We start from the raw sequence: 21,119 nt of genomic DNA on the forward strand, positions 1-21,119 counted from the left end.
TCAGTTTGCTCCGTGCAGAAGTATGTTTGTTTGCTGACGCTTAGAGTTGATATTTCAAATCAAAATATTTGATATTTAGATTTGTGAACTATCTAACTCCAACCCGTGACCTCTGAACCCGTACGATGGGTAATGTGGAGATACCGGCTGGTCTGAAAGAGCTGCTGCAGGGATACACGGTGGAGGTGCTTCGCCGCGGGCCGCCAGACTTGGTTGAATTTGCGGTTCAGCACTTTACACGACTTCTGGAGGGCCAAAGAAACGACCAGAGAGCCAAGAAACGCAGCGCCAAACATGCACGGAAAGGAGTGACCTTTGAGACAAAGTCAAATAAGTCCAAGAAGGACGACGAAGAGGAGGAGGAGGAAGACACTGTTAGTGAGTATTATTACATCATTTTGTGTTTGTTTTCTGCTTCATGTTCTCCAAAGGAAAGATGTAACTTTAAGAAATGACATTTTGTGGATGTTTCAAACCCCAAATGGTGTCAAAATCACACAAAGGACATTGAGAACCTGAAATTTGCAATGTTGTTTTGATGCAAAGTTTTGACCTACAAGGTCACAGTCAGGCAAACGTCCATGTGAACAAAACGCTGGCTAAAAAAACTGTCCGCTCCACCTACAACTAGCAGATGTGGTACAAAACTTCACTCATTAACTCAAGCAATTCACTGTGCATATTTAAAAACAACATCACATACATGTCACAGGAACTATAATAATGTATGATGGGAGCTTCCTGTGAAATCTAGTCTAATATGTCCACCTCTGTGTCTCTCTGCAGAGTCCACCGCCTGTAAATACAACCGCAGAGTTTCAGGTCAGTAACTGGAACAATATGTGTGATGAATATTAATTCATGTCGACCACGGAGGAGTATTTCATTTGTTTTTGTCCCGCTGCAGTTTGTGCAGAGGCGTACAACCCCGATGACGACGAGGACGATGACGCAGAGCCTCGGCTCGTTTATCCCAAAACGGACGAGCAGCGTCGTCGACTTCAGGATGCGTGCAGAGACATTTTACTGTTTAAAACACTGGAGCAGGTACAACACACTGGTTGTCCCTCTGATGGTGACGGTTTTCTTTTTTAGACTAAATTTGAATGTCAAATTTAGTCCCGAGCCCAGCCCAGACCGGGCTGAAACATGTTTGGCAGTTATTTTCCTTACAAAAAGAGTAACTATTATCTAGACTAAGTGTTAAGGTGACCAAAGTGGCGAGGGCTGGAGACTCGGGACATTTAGGCCATGGATGTGAGGCAACCACAATTAGGGAGAGAGAGCCAGGAAATTCCCCCAAAGAAGACTTTATTTCAATGTGTTTCCCCTTTAACCTCAAGTGGTGTATCTATATCAAGTATGCTTGATACTCGAAGACAGGGGATCAGGTCTGGTTGTTAGCAGGGCAGTCCTCCTAGTTATAGGAGCGCTGATTGTGTGCTGATTGGGCTCACCTGTGCCTAGTTCAGAGGCAACTAGGCACAGGTGAGCCAGTGGCTGCTCTCAGAGCTCATTTGGGATGTAAGCAGACATGAAAGACTTTCCAACGTTGCCACCCCCAAAAACTGCTTGCAGTTTTGAACCTGTTCATGATACATCGTCACCTTGAGCTTGTGATTGTGGTACATAATGTTCAGTGTTGCATCCTGCAGCGCCATCAGGAGCATATATTCGGTGTGACGTGTTTAGGAGGAGATGGATGATAGATAGAGCCCCTGTGGAGGTCGGCAACGGCAGCAGGACGGAGACAGAAGCCATATCACTCAGGAGGATGAAGATCTTGACAGAGGCGGGACCCCTCGGGAGAGGTGGCAGAACCCCTCTGGAGGACAACCATGGTTGACAGAGGCGACAGGACCATGGTGGCAGGACCCTGCTGGGAGATGAACATGGGGTCTTGAGGCCAGGTAGGGCAGCCGGCGACTGAAGACTCGGCAGTCGGCGACTGAAGACTCGGCAGTCGGTGGGTCAGGTGGTGAGCAGAACAGGAACTTTGGCTTGAGTCATTACCAGCTTGGTCATCAAATGACCTGCAATAAGTTTCCGCTTCTTCTTCCTCATGCTGCTGTTTATAGAGCTCATCCAGCTCCATACCTTTAAGCCTCTCCTCCAGCATAGCCCTTTGTGTAGCGTCTCTCAGGGACTGATAAGAGCATCTGCTCTTATAAGAGTAGGAGGAGGAGCTATGTCGGGAACTGCTCCCCTCTCGTCCATCTCTTGCAGTCCGAGAGCAGGTAGGCTGCTCTCTGCCCCTGTGCTGCCAGCCTGTTGCATCTGGTATATAGTCTTTTAAGTAGGTGGGGGCTGATCTCCCCTTTCCTCTCCCAAGGCCTAATGATGCCGTTTTAAGTCTGGCTCCATTATCAGACTGTAAAGCATCTCTGGCTCCAAGTTGCTGGTGTAGGCCAGTGGACTCAGGCACATTATAAGGTCCACAGGAGTAGGCTTGGCCTTGGTTATCCTCACTCATATTTCTGTTAGGGTGTCCTGATCTCTGGCTCGAAGGACCATTGTTAAGGTGACCAAAGTGGCGAGGGCTGGAGACTCTGGACATTTAGACGATGGACGTTTCCTCTTTAACCTCTGCAAGTGGTGTATCTATTTCAAGTACACAAACAAAGTGTCTTTGACTCTGAGTCATTATTATAGTCCCCTAACCTAATCCTAATTCTGATCTGAACCTTAAAACTAAGTCTGAACCCTCAAACAGGCCTTTGAAGAATTGAGGAGCGGCAAAAATGTCCTCACTTTCCAAAAATGTCCTCACTCTATAGGTCTAAAACTCAAATTGGTCACAGAGGCACCTAATGTGAGTGTATAAAAAACATCAGATAGCTTGTTCTGACTGCTGCTGCCAGAGTCCTCACTACAAAAGTTTTTTTTTAAACTGGCTTCCTGTGTTTGTCAAACAATGATTTACAGATTACAAAGCACTGAATGGTTTCTGCTGCTCTGCTTACTGTCCCCAAACTCACACATGGAGAAGCAGCATTTGGTTGTTATGCTCCACACATCAGGAACAAACTCTACTCAAACTCTCCCCTCTTTTAAATCGAGGCTGAAGACTTTTCAGTTTTGCAGGAGGAACACCAACTAAATTAAGAATTTCAATATGTTATTTCCATGGCCGAGGAAAGTTCAATCAATATTAGTGAACATGAGCTCCTCTCTCTCAAAGCCAGAAACCAGAGAAGTAAGTCTCAAACTTGTGATGTCATAGGGTGTAAAGTCTGGAGCTGCTCCATAGACGATGAATGGGAAACAGAAAGTTTTTCTTTTTTTATACCCAAATGAACTTTATTCTATTCTAGTGTTCACATTGTGAAACAGAAAATGTGTCAGTGTCATCTAGAAAATCTATACCCGATGACATCACTAGTTTGAGTTTTAGCACTCTAGTTTTGGATTTGGGAGAGAGTTGTTCATGTTTGCTAATATTTTTTTGGACTGTCTTAGACCATAGGAATAACATGTATTTAAATACAATTTGTGAATACCGTGGAAACCCAGGGGACTCGGGGATAAGATCCCCAATAGAATAGGAGACTCAGAGACATAAAGTGTCCTTTTAACAAAGAATTCAGGGGAAAGGGGTTGGGGTCAACCTTTAACTAAGGACTCCTCCCGTCCAGGGACTTTGGCCTTCAGCCTTCTCTCAAGGTGGGGCTGTTTGTCTATCCTGAGGGGTCGGGCAGAAAGATGAGACATTGCGGTTACCTCTGCTGGGGACCACTATTATCTCCAGTAGTAAGGGAGATCCGCTTGGTTTTCCTGCACCAGCCTCTTGGTTGAAGCCCAAGCGGTGTTGCCTGATTGGTCCTCTGCTACTTGGAAGTTTTTTAAACGGAGGGGAAAATATCAGTTTTGTTAAATATCTGTATAAGTGTAAACAGGGCCTTAGTGAACAAATGCCTCCCCTGATGACCTGATGGGCTGCAGGTGTGACCAATGCCATGTGCCAAATGGCTGCAACACCTGATCTGGATAAAACAATCCCTCTATCACCTCCTCCAACCTGATCCTGCCCCCACGCGCTGGATTGACTTGGCTGTTCCTCTGGTTTGCCACGATACTAATTCATATCTTACACTGCACTGTAGCTGCACCACAACGTTTTCCTCCTGTTTGTTCTATTTTACTCCACTTATTTTTATCTTCTATTTCATTGCACTATTTTAAAAACTTAGTGTATTATTCTACTATTATATCTCGTCTTAATGTTTTATATCTTGTATGTAAAGGACTTGAAAGGTGCTGTACAAATAAACTTCCCTCACCTAATGTCCTCCAGGAGCAGTTCTCTGAGGTGTTGGACGCCATGTTCGAGGTGCTGGTCCAACCTCAGGAGCACATCATAGACCAAGGAGAGGACGGAGACAATTTCTATGTCATACAGAAGTGAGTGACAGATTTCTTAATGTTTTTTATAATGTTGTAACTATCGTCTTATAATAACCTCTACTCCCCCGTCTGTGTGTCATATCCTCTCTAGGGGTGTGTATGATATTTTTGTGCAGAAGGACGGAGTGAGCGTGTGCGTTGGAAAGTATGACAATAAGGGCAGTTTTGGTGAGCTGGCTCTCATGTACAACACGCCGCGAGCTGCCACAATCGTCGCTACAGAGGAAGGTGCCCTGTGGGGCCTGGTGAGTCCCACAAAGGAGGATGATCTTGAATAAAGAAGTAGAATTGAGGCTAAAATAATAATAACACGTTTTTGGTTTGGTGCTCTTTCAGGATCGAGCCACATTTCACAGACTGATTGTTAGAAATAATGCGAAGAAGAGGAGGATGTATGAGGCCTTCATCGAGTGTGTTCCCCTTCTGAAGTGTCTTGAGGTTTGTATTAGAAACACAAAGAAGATAATAGTAGAATAAGTGGATATTTAGTCATCTTATACTTCAGGTTAGTCAGCAGTGTATTTGTTGTGTCATCATGCTTCATTTTCTTTTCACAAAGCTGTCTGAGAGGATGAAGATTGTGGATGTTTTGGGAGCACGAGGGTTCAAAGATGGAGAGCGCTTAATAACGCAGGTATAGTGTTGTTGTTGTGTTAATCAATAACAGGTTAGACTTATGAGTGGGCGAAAATTCAATATGATAATTTATCGTCTTTCAATGGAATTGTATCGTGATGAAATCAAATGACGAGATATCGTGATACACAATTATGTCGTCTAAATTGATAATAACAAGCACATATTAACTCATATTTCTCTGATTTGCTAAGAATTATAGGAATACCCCAGTGTAATTAAATAAAACTATTGTCTTAATCTATTTACTCCATATTATACGCAGTGTGTAGAAGGAAATATGTATGCAATAAAGTTCTTATTTAAATGAGAAAATACATAATTTTCAAGTATTTAATTGACACACAAGTATACAAAAATAGACTTTACCATGCGGTTATTCCATATAGACTATGTATTTAATTATTGAATTACCAGAAAACATACTATATCGTGATTATATATATTGTTATCGAGATATGAAATTACCTAGATTGAGATAGAACATTTTGGTCATATCGCCCAGCCCTAGTTGGACTTAATAAATGTGGTGTTTCTGCTGCTCTCTGTACGTGCAGGGGGAGGAGGCCGACTGTTTCTACATCGTGGAATCCGGAGAGGTGAAGATAACGATAAACAGCAAAGTGAGTATTAGTACTGAATCTATTTTAGTTGCCTCTTTAAAACGATTTTATCTGTGAATTTGATTGCTCGTTTTTTCCATTACGTAGACAACATTTTTTTGTTTTTTTATGTCTGGTAATGTGTGATGTTTATCTACTAAATGACTGCAGCACTCACCGGTTCCTTTATGTGTGTGTTACAGACGAAGGCAGGCCAGCAGGATAACACAGAGGTGGAGGTGGCACGCTGCTCTAGAGGCCAGTATTTCGGGGAGCTGGCTCTGGTCACCAACAAACCTCGTGCAGCATCAGTTTACGCTGTGGGAGAAACCAAATGTTTAGGTAAAACACCAGTGTTTGTTGTTCTTTTTGTCGGGAGTAGCAGCAAAGTCATCTTAGGTTTGTGAGTGTAGGAGGGGTAGTGCAGCGGAGACGAGAGCAAAGGCAGTAAGTCATGATCCGCACACAGCTTGTTGCCGTTTTATCAGGTGCTCCTACTTGTTAACAACACAAACCGTCAGGGTCAAGAGGCACACTACCTGACCAAATATTAAAATAAGCAATGTGTATGACCACAGAGTGAAATTCAAACAGTATTTATACAACACCAGAACTGAGCTCCGCCTCCAGACATTTAAATCGCACCCTATCAGAGCTCAGCTCTCCCATCATCATCATCATCATCATCGTCATCGTCAGTATCACAGTTTTTCCAACTCTCACACTTTTGTCTTGATTTCCAATTTCAATTAAGCAGTAGTAAAAGACTAAAGCTGTTCAGTTTGCAGTGGATTACAGAGGTTAAATTTCGACAGAAGCAGGTTGGACAAATCAATACAATTAATCTGGATAGCTGCCATTTCACTGTGATTAAAAACATTACATCCACTGATCCTCATTATTTAAATATCCTCCCAATACACTGTTTGTTTTCCTTTTAACCTCCAGTTTGACATCATATTGATCCTCGACAACAGAGGTGTGTAGTGGATCCCAATAATGGCAAGACTTAAATGTAAATCCCAGCACTGTCTTAAATTCCAGGCTGTCTGTTACATCACTATTTGCACCAATTTCAACTGTCTTTAGACGGCTTCAGTCATTTTTTTGGAAACTTCATACTCCCATCTGTTAGACAGGAACACAGAAGCCTGCAATGGGATGACATAATCTTGATTTACTTTCTATTTCTTTCAGTAATTGACATCCAGGCGTTTGAGCGTTTGCTGGGACCTTGTATGGACATCATGAAGAGGAACATTTCCCAGTACGAAGACCAGCGGGTGGCACTTTTTGGCTCCAGTGTAGCTGTGAAACACTAGGACATGTCATTTTAAGTACATAGTGAACTCCCCCTTGAGGTAAATGTAACACACAGCCTTCTCTTTTATATTCAGTATCATGTATTCTACTCCTGTAACACTGTCGGTCAGTTTGAAATAATATAGCAAAATGAATGCAGCAGATATCATGTGCGTGATACTAAAACAATATTTAGTATGCCAAAACATAATTAGTATGTCAAAAATACCAGGATGTCCTAATACAGTACATCTGGTTGTATTTTACAGTATGCAAGCCATCATACTTTTCTGACTATTCTGACCCACAATCCTCTGCACAGCAGATATATGAGCAAGAGGGTCAAAGTTCAAGGGGCAATGTTATGAGGAAGTAGTGTGTCATAGTTGTATCTATACTGTAGGCAACAGTACATACTTTGTAAGGGCAGCTGTAGTGTAAAAGTATGTGATTTGGAACATAGCATCGTCATTTTTAGTCCATGCTTTCTTCTTCCTTGTCAAAGCACTTACATTATCCATAATGCATCCTGCTCAGTTAGGAGATTTAGGTGTGTTATTCTATTAGCAGCTAATGTATCCTCATGCAGAGATGAGCAGCAGGCTACAGAGTTCTGGTAACATCACTCATTTCTTTTTTTTTTTTAAAGTTATTTTTTTGGGGGCATTTTCCATTTTTATTGAGAGGACAGTGGATAGAGTCTTGAAAGGGGGGAGAGAGAGAGAGTGGATGCGGAAAGGGCCACAGGCCGGATTCGAACCCGGGCCGCCACGGTCAGGACCAAGCCTTGATACATGGACGCCCGCTCTACCAACTGAGCTAACCCAGGCGCCCACATCACTCATTTCTAACGCCTCACAGATCTTTTTCATTTTCAAACTTGTAGTCTTAAGACTAAAACTGATGCTGACTCGAGTGACATCACTTGAGGCAATATATCAGATTTCACGCAGCTCCCTCTGGAGCCACAAAAGTAAACTTTTTCCACACATGTAGTAGTACTCATCAAGATCTGTATACAGACTGATGGGTAAAATCGGTGGTGTTCCTGACCCATCAAGATCAAATACATTTGAACTAAACTAAATAAATGCATTTGTTTTCATATATGAACAAATGCAACTGAGGTACAATTTAATTTCGATTCCAAATTATATGTAAAATGTTTTATAATTGTCAATTCACCTACACATAATTCATGTTATTGTGCTGGTCAATCACCGTATGATTATTTAATAATAAAGTGCTATACCATTTTACATTTAAACTCAGCAAACTGTTAACAGCCCTTCTGTTTACTTAAACCTTTGTTGTATGGTATGAAATCTAACCGTGGTTTTAATAACATGTCTTGAGTATTAAGTGAAGGAAATCATGCATCAAAGTTTAGCTCATTAAAAATGAAGACTCTTGACAAATAACACACATGACATAAAAAAATAAAGGATTATATCTTAAATATTCAAGTTTTCTGGAGTTTGTTTTATTTGAGTTACAAAATATGAAGTGCCATCAGCAGACTCCACGGGAGAGTTTGCCAACCTTCTTGTGTTACAAGTATTTACACCCAAAAATCAAGGATATCCATCTAAATTTCCACACTCTGCGTCCTGGTTTGTCCCAGAGTTCAAGTCTCTGTTCAGTTGTCCAAGTTCCATTGTCAAAGTTTAAATATTTAAAATATTTACAAGTCCTGTATTCAAAAACTCCCAAATCATAATGTAGCTTGTTCAATGCAAAGGCAGGCGCCAGAAGTGTGACCGCTTCAGTATTGTGAGAAGATGAGCAGAGCTGGTGGATTTAAAGGAGCTGTTAAACGAACATGGTCCTCTACAGGGTCTCCATGGTTTTACACCTAATTCTTCGCCCTCTAAAAGAAAGCCTGGGCGAGGAAGTCTGTACATAATCATTTAAAATTACATGTTGAAATGTCTTTTTTTGCCGTTGCGGTGCAACAGCTTCCATGATCCACTCTTGTGAAGAAATGAATATGACAATTAATAAAAGACAGATGAAAGAAAAAAAGGCCACCCAGATAGTCACTCATTGTTGTTCATCAAACATCCTGATTATTTTCTTCAGAGCATCTTCGAACATTAAAATAAAACTCCAATAAATAGAAATACAGCAGAGAAATGGTCAAATAAGACTGATTCTGGTTTGGTCCATCCCTGAGTTCTTTTGAGAAGGACAAAAATACCAGACAAAAGAAAAAGACTGAAAAAAGCGTTGATAGGGTATATCCTACACATTCCCATTGTGTCCAGGAAAAAAAAATAAGTTCTCATTCAGTATTCCTCTGGTTTCCTGAGGCTCATCAGCAAGAACATCCATGGATGGTACGGTTCCCAGCAGTGGAGGTTACACAGAGGTGATGACAATCATGAGGTGTGGTGAGATGCTGGAGATCCTGTTGAGAAGGTCGGGGGCGAGCTGGGATAAGTGGCTCTCTGAAAATTCGCATGGTGGGAAAATCTGTAGCACATAGGCAGGCTGGAAAAACAAAGAAAACATCAATTACACATATGAAGTTACAGAGAAATCCAACCGATTTGATACCAGAGGGGTGTTTCATAAAGTATAAAGAGTATACTTCTGGTCATGTGAATGAAAAGAAAACACACAGAAAAAAGATAATAATTTTAAAGGAGACATACATGTCACTTTAGTTAAAAGAATCTCTTTTCATAAAATCATTATTAAACTTTCAAAAATAAAAAAACATGAAAACAGATTACAGAGACGAAAATCCTGTACACATAAACAGTAGGACTGGGACGATACACCTATCTCATGACTCGATAATGTCACGATACTTGGGTGCCGTATCAATATGTATTTTGATTTTTTAATTTTTGTGATTCGATATTACGATTTACTGCGATTTTTGTTAACTTTTTTAACACTAGACCATGGGGAAAAGTTGAATCACACACTTCTAGGGACTTTTACTTTGGACATTTTTTTTTCAAAGTTTTGAAAAATCTAAATTAATACAGTAAAAATATTTGATTTTCAACATGTATGTGGTCAGAGATGTTCTGAAGTCAAATATATCAGTCATTGTCAAGAATTATTTGTAAAAACAAAAATCCAGCAACCCAAAAATCAAAGAATAAAGACATTTCCTTCACAAATTAGTGGTATTTTCTTTATAATTTATAGGGGTCATGTAATGCTTTATACTTCTAGTGAATATAATCAATCAATCTTATTTCCATATATGTATTTGGTATATACAGTTCCCTTTATTAACACCTTATTTTGAAAACTTGACGTAACTCCGCTAACTTCGCCGAGTCTGTTGCTAGCTCTCCCGTTAGCTCCGTTCTCTTTATACATCCATGGTCAGCTCCATCGGGGCCGTTTGAATGCATTTAACATAAATGTCAGTATATGGGTGCTCTACAGTTGTAAAGTCAGCCGATTTGACTATGGAGATGCGAGTGACGGCTGGCTTGACCGCACGTTAACGCAGTATGATAACATTTCCTGTCCATGACAGAGTTAGCATGCAGCTTTAGCCATGATGTCTAGCTCTGCTTTTCCTGGCAATGTGTGAAACCCAAAGTGTTTCCATACTTAAATGTATGTAAAGCAACAAAAAAAGCGGTAACTTCCTCCTCCGCATACTCAAATGAAGCAAATTCTAGCATTAAAAAAATCAATTTCAAAATCTTAAAAAACAAATAGCGATACATAGTTGAATTGATTTTTTCCCCCAGCCCTTATAAACAGTCTCACCTGATTGGAACCTGGGTTGGGGATATTGATGATACCAGCAGCCAACTTTGCCTGCAGGTATTGGATGAAAGCGGCCTTAAGAGCTTGAGTTTGGTTTAGGACATCGTCTTGATCTCGTCCACATGGCAGAGCGAGGAGAAGACAGAAGTCAGTGTCCCCCTGTAGACGGAAAAATTTAAATGTTGTTAGACTCCCATTTAATGAAACAGAAAAATTACTCAATGGGAGTGAGACAAAAGACACATACCGTCATTCTTCGGGCTACACTCTCCAATTGTGAAGCCTCTAGTCTCATTCTCTGGACAATCCTAAGCAATGCGCCTCCTTCTTGTAGAGGCAGTGATCGATGAGCCAAGGCTTTGTTGCCGCAGACGAAATGCAACTGGACTGCAGCTGTGTCGTTCTTCAGTGCCAGCAGGCCTTGCCACACAATAGGGTATTTCTGTTTATATGTGAGACAAAACAAAGACAAGTGTGTCAGACAAAGCCAGGTCATGTTCGGACCAATTACCCTGAACACAATTTAAACTGCTGTGATGAGTTACGTCTTACCGTGAGCAACTGCACCATATTAACAGGCTGCGTCATCTTGCCATCTGGTTTTGTCTGGAGGTCTGCACCCTAGGGATTTGAAACAATAGTGTAATGTGTCATGAACAGTCTCTCTAACATGAAGACATCAACCCACCTTCGCATATATACTCAGTTGGCCAGTTTATTATTGTCCATCCCGATTATCACCACAAACAGCAGCATTAAGAATGACCATGAAGTTTAATCAACAGCTTCAACAAAGATGGTAGTATTTATTGCAGGACTGTTTATTAGACTGCATTACTTTTAGCTAGGTGTACCTACTAAAATGGAGTGTTAAGTGCAGGGAACTCACCATGGTTGGTGTGACGTTCAGTGCTGGCTGGTTAAGTCCAACAGGAGACACCTCTGGTATTTGAGAATGGATGCCTCTTGGGTTTGAGTACATCCCTGAGTACTCTTGGAATGAGCCACTGGGTCCTGGTGGCATTAGCTGAACTCTCTGGGGAGATGCCATTGCTTGCCCAGACTGTCTGATCCCCATCATACCATCTTTAGGAAGAGGAGAGTGTGGCCTCTTTGCCTCTAATGGCTTTGTTATATCCTTCTCAGACACACCTTTTGGCAAAACATGTGCTCTTGGAGACAAGGATAATGGTAGGCTGGGAGGCGCTGAAGAGGAGGGAAGAGTCTCTTGAATGTGTCCAGAATGAGGGTCTGTGGCCAAACGCTCTCCCTGCTGGTGCAAGAGCACACGCATGTCTCTTTGTGCCATGTAAGTTTCTAACTGGACATTACTCCGCAGAGGCCCGCGAGGATCTGACTGCATAGCCTCCTGTTTTAACTGTGCAGTAGATTGTCTTCCTGGAGTCTGGTGGAAGCGTCTGGTTTCTTCTTGCTCCCCCTCATGACCCCTCAAAGAACCGGGGTTCACCTTGAGAACCTTGTCTCTGCCAACAGCCTGGGGTGAGGTGGGCCGTGACTGCATCTGACCCGACCAGGGAGAGGCAAGAGGCTCACTATGCATCCCATAGCTCATCACAGAGAGAGGTGGAGTATTGACCCGAACGTCTCCTTGGACAAGATGCCCCACTGGAATTGACTGGGTAACACGGTGGGGAGACATCCGTCCCAAGCCTCCAGGCACACTGTGAGTTGGCATGATAACCGACTGCTCTTGGTGATGTACACCAGTAATAAACTGTTGCATGGCAGGAAGGCCAGTGGATAACATCACTGGTATGCCCTTGGGTGACGAGGAGCCTACGGGTGAGGACACCTTGGTAAATGGAGAGTGTGGATGACCCGACTTGCGAGGGGATCGCGGTTCCTGTTTGATACCACTGATATGGGAGGGAGCTCTGTCACCAGCCGCTGTAACAAAACCTACATGGTTGCTAGGTGGTGAGGGCAAATGGGGGCTTATTGCAGGACTTATAGCGGAGGTCCAAGGTGGTTTAGCTCCATCTGTACTGTGAGGATCAGCACTGTCCATTTTCTTTTGATGTTTTATTGGCATGTACTCTTGATGGTAACTCATGACTTGCTGGTTACCCTGTGTGAGACGCTTCACTACACCTTGAGGTCCAGATTGGTAAGTAGATTCCATCTTTTCCAAACCAGTGCTTTCTTGTTTAATAGAAGACAAAGTTGACTGCGTCTTACCAGGATGCCCATGATCTGTCTGCAATGAAGGCCCTTTTTGAAGACCTAAATGAGAATGACCATACATTTCCTGTTTTATCTGGGGCATGGATACCAACTGTTGAGATTCCATGTCACCTGCTGATGCTTGTGGGATCTGACTTATTTTTGCACTAATCCGCTGTGGTCCCTCTGTTTTCTGGCCCGAGTGGCTCAATACTACCACTCCTTCAGATGTATGAACTCTCAGACCTGGACAAGCTCCTGTAACAAGAGTAGGGCTCTCAACAATGAAGCGCGCAGCACTTCCCCCGCCATCGCCAGATGGCCCATGGTATGATCCAGTATCATCTTTGCTGGGCCTATAGGTTGTTTTGGGTAGAGTCATGTCCACACAGGAATTTCCAATGTTCATGCTTACTTTGTCCTCGGGCTCAGGAGGGTTGCAAACACGACTGATAACAGAGGTTGCAGTGGATGCAATAACAGAGATCACAGACTTTGTCTCAGTAGATGGTAGTGAGGCTGGAGGTCGAATGATAGATGGAGCTGGATGAGCTGCCATTCCACTACTGGGTAGCGGTGACTTATTTGGCACAACAGCTGATGGGGTATTACTTTCAGAGAGGTTCTGATCTCGCAGAGTGGGTAGATTACTCGGAATAGAACTACTTCCTGGCAATGAAATATTTTTGTGTTTCATAAGAATCTGTCTCAAGTCACTTGTGCCATGATCAGTATCCATGTTGTCAGAGTCTGAGGGTAAAGGCTGGTTTTCCTTGGATGCCAACGGCATGAGAGGTGAAGAGGAGACTCCTGTATCTTTAGACTGGTGGTGCCAATCTGGTGGAGAAACAGGAATTCTACTTGTTTGAATGGGTCTGATATTTGGCCTGTTAGTTGGTGGAGAAAGGGAAGGGGAGATGGACTCAGGTGGCACGTGTTGAGGCTTCGGGCATATTTGACTCTTAGACTGGGGGTTAACAGATTTAAGATGTTGAATCTGTTCCTCAGAAGATGACTCTGCCTCTGCGTTTACATCTGTAGCCTTGACAGTTAAAGGCTCAGGTTCTGGCTTCCACGTAGTAGGAGTAATAACCGCAGCAGTTGCTGCTGATGGAGTTGCTGCTGATGGAGTTGCTGCTGATGGAGTTGTTGCTGATGGAGTTGCTGCTGATGGAGTTGTTGCAGGAACAGTCTTTACACCGGAAGGTGGGCTATCTGCTAAAGGAGTTGTCAATTCCTCACTTATTGAGGGTCCTTCTTTTAAATCTTTTCTTACTTGCTTTTGGCCTTTAGAACGTTTTGGTGTTTTAGGTCTTCCCTTGGTGCCCTTTTTGGGTGTGGTAGGGAACACAGGTTCTTCCTGTATAGCAGGTGTATTTGTTTCAGGTTCATCTTCCTTGGCAGGCGGAATCAAGTCTTGTATCTCAGGTTCTGGACCTACATCAGCACTCGGTGGAGGTGCTTGGGTTAAGGTTACAGTTCCATCTTCTGCAGTTATCGAGTCAATAGCAGCCATGAGTTCTGTCTCACTAGCAGGATTAGAAGATTTTTCTTCTTCTGGGTCACTTTTTACTTCTGTTTGCGGGACAGGCGGCGTCGGTGGTTCTGTTGGAAAAGTTGGATCTGTAAGTTTAGCAATGTTCTCCACAGCCTGCTCCAATTCCAGCGCCTGTGAAATTAAGCTTTTTGGTGATTCCAGGAGCTCCTTTTTTTCCAAAGTGTCATTTTCCTTTTCTTCATTGTTGGAGCCTTCTTTGTTGGCATCAGGACACTTTGAAACATGATCACTGTGGTCGCCAGGTCTTAACTTTTTTGAAGAATCCTCTTGATTCCCAAGTTCATCATCTCCTAACTGAAGAAGATCTTTCACCTCTGTCACATTTAGTCTGATTTTGAGGTTCTTGAGAACAGGAGACTTGGGAGTCCTTGTCAGCTTGGTTTTTCCTCTAACACTCCTGTCTTTTTCCAAGGTGGGTTTGTCTTCTAAGACTGGGGAATCTGCATCTTTTCCATTTGATTTTTCTTCACAAGCCTTTTCATGGAAAACATCTTTATCTCTGCCCAATTCTCTTCCTTGTTTGTCTTTCTCCTCTTTTTTTTGGTCAGCTTTTATTGATGGATCTTCTTTACATGAACTTGATGACTCTTGCAAAGCCAGAGGATCTTCATCTGTGAAATCCATTTCCTGATCATCATCCTCAGCCACCTCAGTCTTTTCCCCCTTCCTTGTTGATCCAGATCCTAGGACTGTGAACATTGGATTTAATGAACCCTTTGTGCCATGAGGGGAGGTTTTACCTTTTGCCACTCTTGGAATTCGTTCCCCTCCTTCTGATTCATTTGAATCTGTGTCTTTGTTGTCCATTTTTGATTTTTCTACTTTAACTGTTGAACTCTCGTCGCCTTGTCTGCGATTCTTGGGAGGACGGCCCCGTTTATTTGCAGGGGTTGGAGCAGGTGGATCTTGTTCGATATTTTGTTGTTGTGTTGCATCTTTGTCTGTACCTCGCTTTCGTGCAGAGCGCGGTGACTCTGTAATTTCCTTTCCAGAACGAACTGGCGCATCATCTTCAACTGGAGTGGCATACACAGATTTAACATTTCTTCGTCTTGCTCTTCCTGCCGATATGCCCGGCTCTGACATATCAGTTTCTGATCCGTGAATAGGAGATTTGCCTGTGGACTTTGATTCAGCTCTTGGGGATGATCCACGTTTCAGCTTCTCTTTGTCAATGCGCTCACTCTTGCGTGTTGCTTGTTTCTCAGAACCAGAGGTAGATGTGACGGGAACTGGAGCAACTTGAGCAGGGGATTGTTTGCACTTCTTATTTTTTATTTTATGCTCTTTCTGAGGAGAGACTGGCTCCTCATTTATGTCATTATCAATGGGCATCTGTACTTTACTAATTTGAGGTTTCTTCTCTCCCTCAGGCTCTGCTACTGCTTTCCAAACAGAATGGGTCTCTTTTTCTTCCTCTAGAAGACTAGGTGGTACAGGACTAGGGGCCTCAGGCACTTCTGGTTGTGTTGTCTCAGGTTCCAGCTCTGCTTCTGAAATGCTAACAAACTCATCACGAGAATCACGACGGCATGGTATTTCTGTAGAGAGGGGTTTTACATCCTCAGTAATAATTTCCAATTTCACTTCAGGTGGAGAAGGTTTACATCCATCCACTGAATAACTGGGTTCGGGTGCTGCTATTGTTGCAGGTTCAGAATCAGATGACACCTCAGTTAATGGGTGGTGCATGGGTACAACAGGTTCATTTTCTTTTAACTCTTCTTTTACTTCTTCCTTTATGACAGACAGAGGGGTATATGGATCAGGGGCTAGATTTATCGCAACACATTTCTCTTCTGGTGGAGGGAAGTCCTTGACCACAGATAGATGGGCGATAGAAGTAGATATGAGTCGGGGTTCAGAAATCAGCTCTTCAGCAGGACTGATGGGTTTAATTTCTGGCTCCATGATAGATTCTGTTGTTTCAGGTGACGGCAAAGCTTGTTGCTCTTGAACAGGTGCTTTTTCCACTTTATTCTCATCCGTGAGCACTGCGTCAACTTTTGCCTCTTGCAGCTGAGGGGCTTTATTCTTCTGTTGTTGCAGTCGTGTGAGTTCCAAAAAACGACTGTGGAAAAGGACAACTGGCCCCGTGTCAAGTTCACCATCTACTGACCCTTGCTGACCAGGTTGTTGGTTTTGTGTATGCTCAGGTTCTTCATGTTTGCGTAAGTGTTGTAGTCGCCTAGAGTCCAGCTCAAAGACAGGGCTGTGAAGGAAGCGGGAGGCAAATAGCTCACTGCGTTCCGGTTCCTCCAGCTTAGGCTCCTCCTTCCTGTCATCAAGTTTATCTTCAGATCCACTTCGAATCTTTTTCTTTTTCATGTACCAGGAGGGCGTAGGTCGTGGTGCTGATTCTACCTTCTCAGACTCCTTTCTGTTGCGTAAACCTGCAAAGTGAGAATCATAATCCAAAAATGACCAGTTATCTTCTCTTGAAGATGAGAGAGATTTTGCACGTTCAAGCAGAGCCTTTGTGTCAGGCGTGATGGTTTGATCAAGTGCAAAGGAGTAGAATTTGTTCCTTTCAAGCTGTGCTAGTTTGGGGTCTGAAAACCTGTCAACCCTTGGCCTCTCGGAAAAAGGCATAGATGTGGAGGGCATGGGAGAGTGTGGTTTGGTCTCTCTGTCCTCCTCAGAGTCGGATCGTACTTCCCCAGGCTCCAAGTCATGCCAAACACCATATTCCAAACGCTTGCGATTGTGAATGTTTTTACTTAGAGTCCTAGGAAAGTTCAGGTCAGGTAACAAGTCTTGTTTTACTCTGCTCTCCCATCTCTTTTGTCGCTCTTCTTCCACAGTAAGTAAAGGCGTGTTTGGCTTGTTTACCTGTGTGTTATGTGTCCTTTTGACTAATAACTCCAGATCTGGGTGAATCTTTTCCTCATTTCTACTCAACTCCTTCTGAGAAGGGTCCACAAAGTCCTCATCTGCATGGTGAGGGTAGTGCTGATGTCCTGGAGAGGAGATGTTGTTCCAGTCAGGATCTTCACTTTTTTGTCTAAAGCTCCTGTAGACACGCTCCCTCTTAATTCCCGGATCAGTTTCAAATTGGTCTAGTTTCTTTAGCTTGTGTGACGGGAAATTATCTGTGACATCCTCAGGAGGTTTACCAACTTCATGCACAAGACTGCGATGTTCCAAGTCCTCTGTTTCACTTCCTTGAGGACTTCCTGGTTTGTCAGATTTGTCAGACTCGCGCTGTTGTTGCTGCTGGTGCAACCGTCTATTTTGCTCCATTTGCTTGCGGTAACTCTGAGAGAGGTCAATGTCAACATGGTCTTCCTTGTTCTTTACACTTTTGTCAGTGTCGGCATTCTGAGCACCAAATTTGAAAACAGCATGGTGTTCTTGTTCTCGTATACTGCTTTGGTCTGTAATCCCCTCATGTGAAAACCTCCTGGATGAAGTGTGCCCTGGATGTCGTTTTGACTCTAGTGGGTCCAAAGATCCCTCTGACTTCTCCCTTTGTCCTCTAAGGTCCTCTTGACCATCCTTCTGAGTGCCACTTTTATCAGTTTTGAGTCTTGAATCTCTCCGCTGTGAATCTTTGTTTTTGTCTGGATCCGACTCCTTCAAATATGTGGCACTAGCGCCAAAGTCAGAGGATGGAATAGCGTCCTCCTCCTCATGCCTGCTTCTTTTCTGACGAATAGTCCTGCCACCTGAATCAGCAAAGCGCCTTTTTCTTGCAGCACGGCGATCTGAGTCTGCTGATGAATCTTTCCCATCATTTCCAATATCAGGCTTTAGATGTTTCTTGAGTCGATTCTTTCCATCCAAGTCTGAATTCTCACCTTTACTCATTTCAGACCTTTCACTTTTTACAGAGTCATGATGAGCAGTTGCCAACTGACTTCCAGTAAGAGATTCACCATCCCCCTTACATTTTTGCCTATCATGAGCGTCCTGGTCTGATCCCTTTCCTCTTCCAGACCCTCCATCAAAACCAGTCTCAAGCTCTGTTTCAGGTAGTGGGTTGGATGGGGATTGCCCCTTTGCTTTCCTTGATTTAATCTTCTCAGCTTTGTCTTTATCGCCTTTCTCTTTTCGTTTTGCACGTTTGGTTTTCTCAGCACCTGCCACACGATCTGGTTGGCTGCTTTTGTCACTCTTGTCACTCTTTGAGGCAACTTCCAGCAGGGTCTTTTCAGATTTGTCAAAGTGTGGTGGTGACATTGAGCTCACACTACCACTTCGCTCAGAGGACTGGCTGTAAACACGCCGTTCTGAATCTCTGGGAGCACGCTCAGATGGTGAAGGCGATACTGTAGGAGTAACAGGTCGTCTTGGATGGGAAGGGCTCCACCTGCTGCGGTCAGCCTCAAAACGTTCTCGCTCTCTTTCTCGCTCTCTTTGAATATATGTGTATTTTCGGATGTCTTGCTCAAAGGGGTCTCTGTAGTCCCTGTAGTCTCTTGGATCTTCATAACGTGGGTCAAAGTGTTCCCCCTGATAGTGTTCCAGTTCAGGAAAACGCTCTCTGCTTCGAGCAGCATAGTCTCTTCGAGCTTCCTCTGGATAGATGCCAGGGGTTCGTATATTCTCATAGTAAGCCCTTTCTGCTGTAAATTCATGGTATGGAGGTCTGCGTTCCTCTCTGTCGAGTGAATGGAGAGAATAGGAAGAGAATGAATTCTGTTAACCTAAATAATTTATCAATTTATAAAACTGCACTAAGAAGTGCCTAAATATTTTCCAATGGAATTGTGATTCTAAAGATTACCTGACATCAGACATATTTTATTAGGGTTAATTTCCTCTGAAAGAACTGTTCAAAATAGCAATCTCATTCTATTAACTGACAGAATTGTGACACTTTGAAAAATATATTTTGTTGTGGACATTATCACTTGCAATAATCAATGAGCAATTTACCGTCGTTCAGTAGGAATTTCATAGAAGTCTCTAATGTCTTGACCAGATGTCTGCATAGATCGGTAGAATGCCATCTGACTCTCTTGACTTGCAAAATCCACCTTTCATAATTATTAAAAAAAAATAAGTTGTCAACACACATAAATTCATAAACATACACGCATGAAAAATATGTTTCATTAATAAACTCAATAACTGTTATTGTTTACCTTTATTTTATTGCCACCAATCTTCCAACCTTTGGTCTCCCTTACAGCTGCCTGAGCAAAATCTGTGTTGTTGTACAAGATGAGGGCCATCCCTTTCAATCTATCAAAGACAACCTAAATAAAAGCACAAAAACATACATTTAGAGTTTTGAAAACTACACAGCATTAAATTAAAAAGGTGCAAATCTTTAGAAAGAAAAAATATAACATCTTACCTTAACTACATGTCCATAGCGGCAGAAATGCCGTGTGAGGTATTGCTCTGTAACACTGGTTGCCAACCCGTCAAGCCAAACACACGTTGTGGGCATACTCTTCCCAAACCCAAGCTTCAAGGAGAAAGAGAAAATGCATATTATATACACAGAATACATTAGATTGAAAACCTACACAGAGCAGAAATGTTACTATTGTTAACTGTAAAAACACTACCTTTAGTCTGTTGCTCCCCAGGTACTCTCCATCCATCTTCTTAATGGCCTTGCAGACACTGGCAATATCAGAATATTGCACAAAGGCATACTGTGGAACTCCATTTACTTTCTTGATGTCAATGTCCTTGAGGAGAAAAACCAGAACAATTAGAGACCATTATCAATTTCTAAAACGTACCAATTCACAGTACACAGTCAAATGGTAGCATACCACAATTTCTCCAAAGCGTTGAAAAATGTCCAGGAGTTGTTGATAACTGGTGGTTTTCTCAAGGTTGCCTATAAACAGTGTCCTTGTGGCCTTTGGATGGAACTCATCTATCCGCCCGTCCAAGGGCCTGAACTCATTTTCACTCTCCGTTTCTGAGGGAGGGAAGAGGTTTATCATTAACATTACTGACATGCTGCTAAATGTCAAACTCATATTCTCCACCATAAGCACAAAAACATGGTTTTATGAAATAATGTTTGTTGAATTCATTTGTTGGCACCAACCATTCATCACAATACTGTTTTGTTTATTTGCCATCACTTACCAGGACCATTCCAGGCCGTGACTTCAATAAGCATGCCAAAGAACAGCTTTCCTTTGGAGACAGTAAGGGCTTTCTCTTGATCCTCTTGCTGTCTGAAGAACACCAAACCATAGCGGTCTTCTGATGCTCCGTGGATCTGCACTGAGGTCACCTTCCCATGTTTCTTGAATTCATGGAAAAGTCCATCTTTTAAACTTGTGTCTGTGGAGGGGAAAAAAAGATTACTATCCAATGCCCATCTTCAAAAGGAGTACTGAAAACAGATTTCCCATAGAATTAAAATCATAACAGCGACAAAGTCTAAATGCTATCTAAAGGGATCTTTTAATAAGAATTAATTTGCGCATAAACCTGGGAATGATACTGTCCACAGTGCTGACTTCATTGTTTCCTCCACTAGTCACTGCTTACACTTTTCTAGATTCTCAATTTCTTATTGAAACTGGACTGTAAATACTTGTTACAGTGACACTGATGTGGCTGGCAAGCAGATATGATTGGCTGACACTTGTTTTAAGTTCTTTGTTGTGGGGAATCAAGTGTCATGGATTGAATCGGCAATATATTATTTTTATTTGATTCTTTAAAAGCAGTGAATAAAGCCTGATTAAGATGTTTTAACTTTCCTA

The 21,119-nt window shown here is 42.6% G+C and overlaps 2 protein-coding genes across 4 annotated transcripts in view; one reads left to right on the forward strand and one right to left on the reverse strand.

Annotated features, from left to right (window-relative positions):
* On the forward strand, positions 1–8,405 carry prkar2ab (protein kinase, cAMP-dependent, regulatory, type II, alpha, B). Its single transcript, XM_037778078.1, has 11 exons — positions 1–378; positions 787–822; positions 908–1,047; positions 4,295–4,401; positions 4,496–4,649; positions 4,741–4,842; positions 4,964–5,038; positions 5,598–5,663; positions 5,846–5,984; positions 6,840–7,003; positions 7,806–8,405. The coding sequence occupies exons 1-10, from the start codon at positions 126–128 to the stop codon at positions 6,962–6,964; spliced, it is 1,197 nt and encodes a 398-aa protein (XP_037634006.1). The 5' UTR covers positions 1–125; the 3' UTR covers positions 6,965–7,003; positions 7,806–8,405.
* Positions 8,406–21,119, reverse strand: part of si:ch1073-335m2.2 (msx2-interacting protein) — a 20,450-nt gene continuing 7,736 nt past the window's right edge. For 2 of the 3 annotated variants that reach the window (XM_037777270.1, XM_037777290.1), the window contains exons 5-15: positions 20,491–20,691; positions 20,166–20,317; positions 19,953–20,078; positions 19,736–19,849; positions 19,521–19,634; positions 19,312–19,412; positions 11,578–19,033; positions 11,241–11,309; positions 10,936–11,130; positions 10,689–10,847; positions 8,406–9,437 (exon numbers count right to left, since the gene is read on the reverse strand). In XM_037777270.1, coding sequence (XP_037633198.1) covers positions 9,306–9,437; positions 10,689–10,847; positions 10,936–11,130; positions 11,241–11,309; positions 11,578–19,033; positions 19,312–19,412; positions 19,521–19,634; positions 19,736–19,849; positions 19,953–20,078; positions 20,166–20,317; positions 20,491–20,691 — 8,819 coding nt within the window. In that variant the 3' untranslated portion in view covers positions 8,406–9,305. The remainder of the gene's footprint in view (positions 9,438–10,688; positions 10,848–10,935; positions 11,131–11,240; positions 11,310–11,577; positions 19,034–19,311; positions 19,413–19,520; positions 19,635–19,735; positions 19,850–19,952; positions 20,079–20,165; positions 20,318–20,490; positions 20,692–21,119) is intronic. The other variant, XM_037777280.1, reaches the window with a different exon arrangement.

The sequence above is a fragment of the Sebastes umbrosus genome, chromosome 1, assembly GCF_015220745.1.
Source record: "Sebastes umbrosus isolate fSebUmb1 chromosome 1, fSebUmb1.pri, whole genome shotgun sequence".
In the NCBI taxonomy this organism is placed as follows: domain Eukaryota; kingdom Metazoa; phylum Chordata; class Actinopteri; order Perciformes; family Sebastidae; genus Sebastes; species Sebastes umbrosus.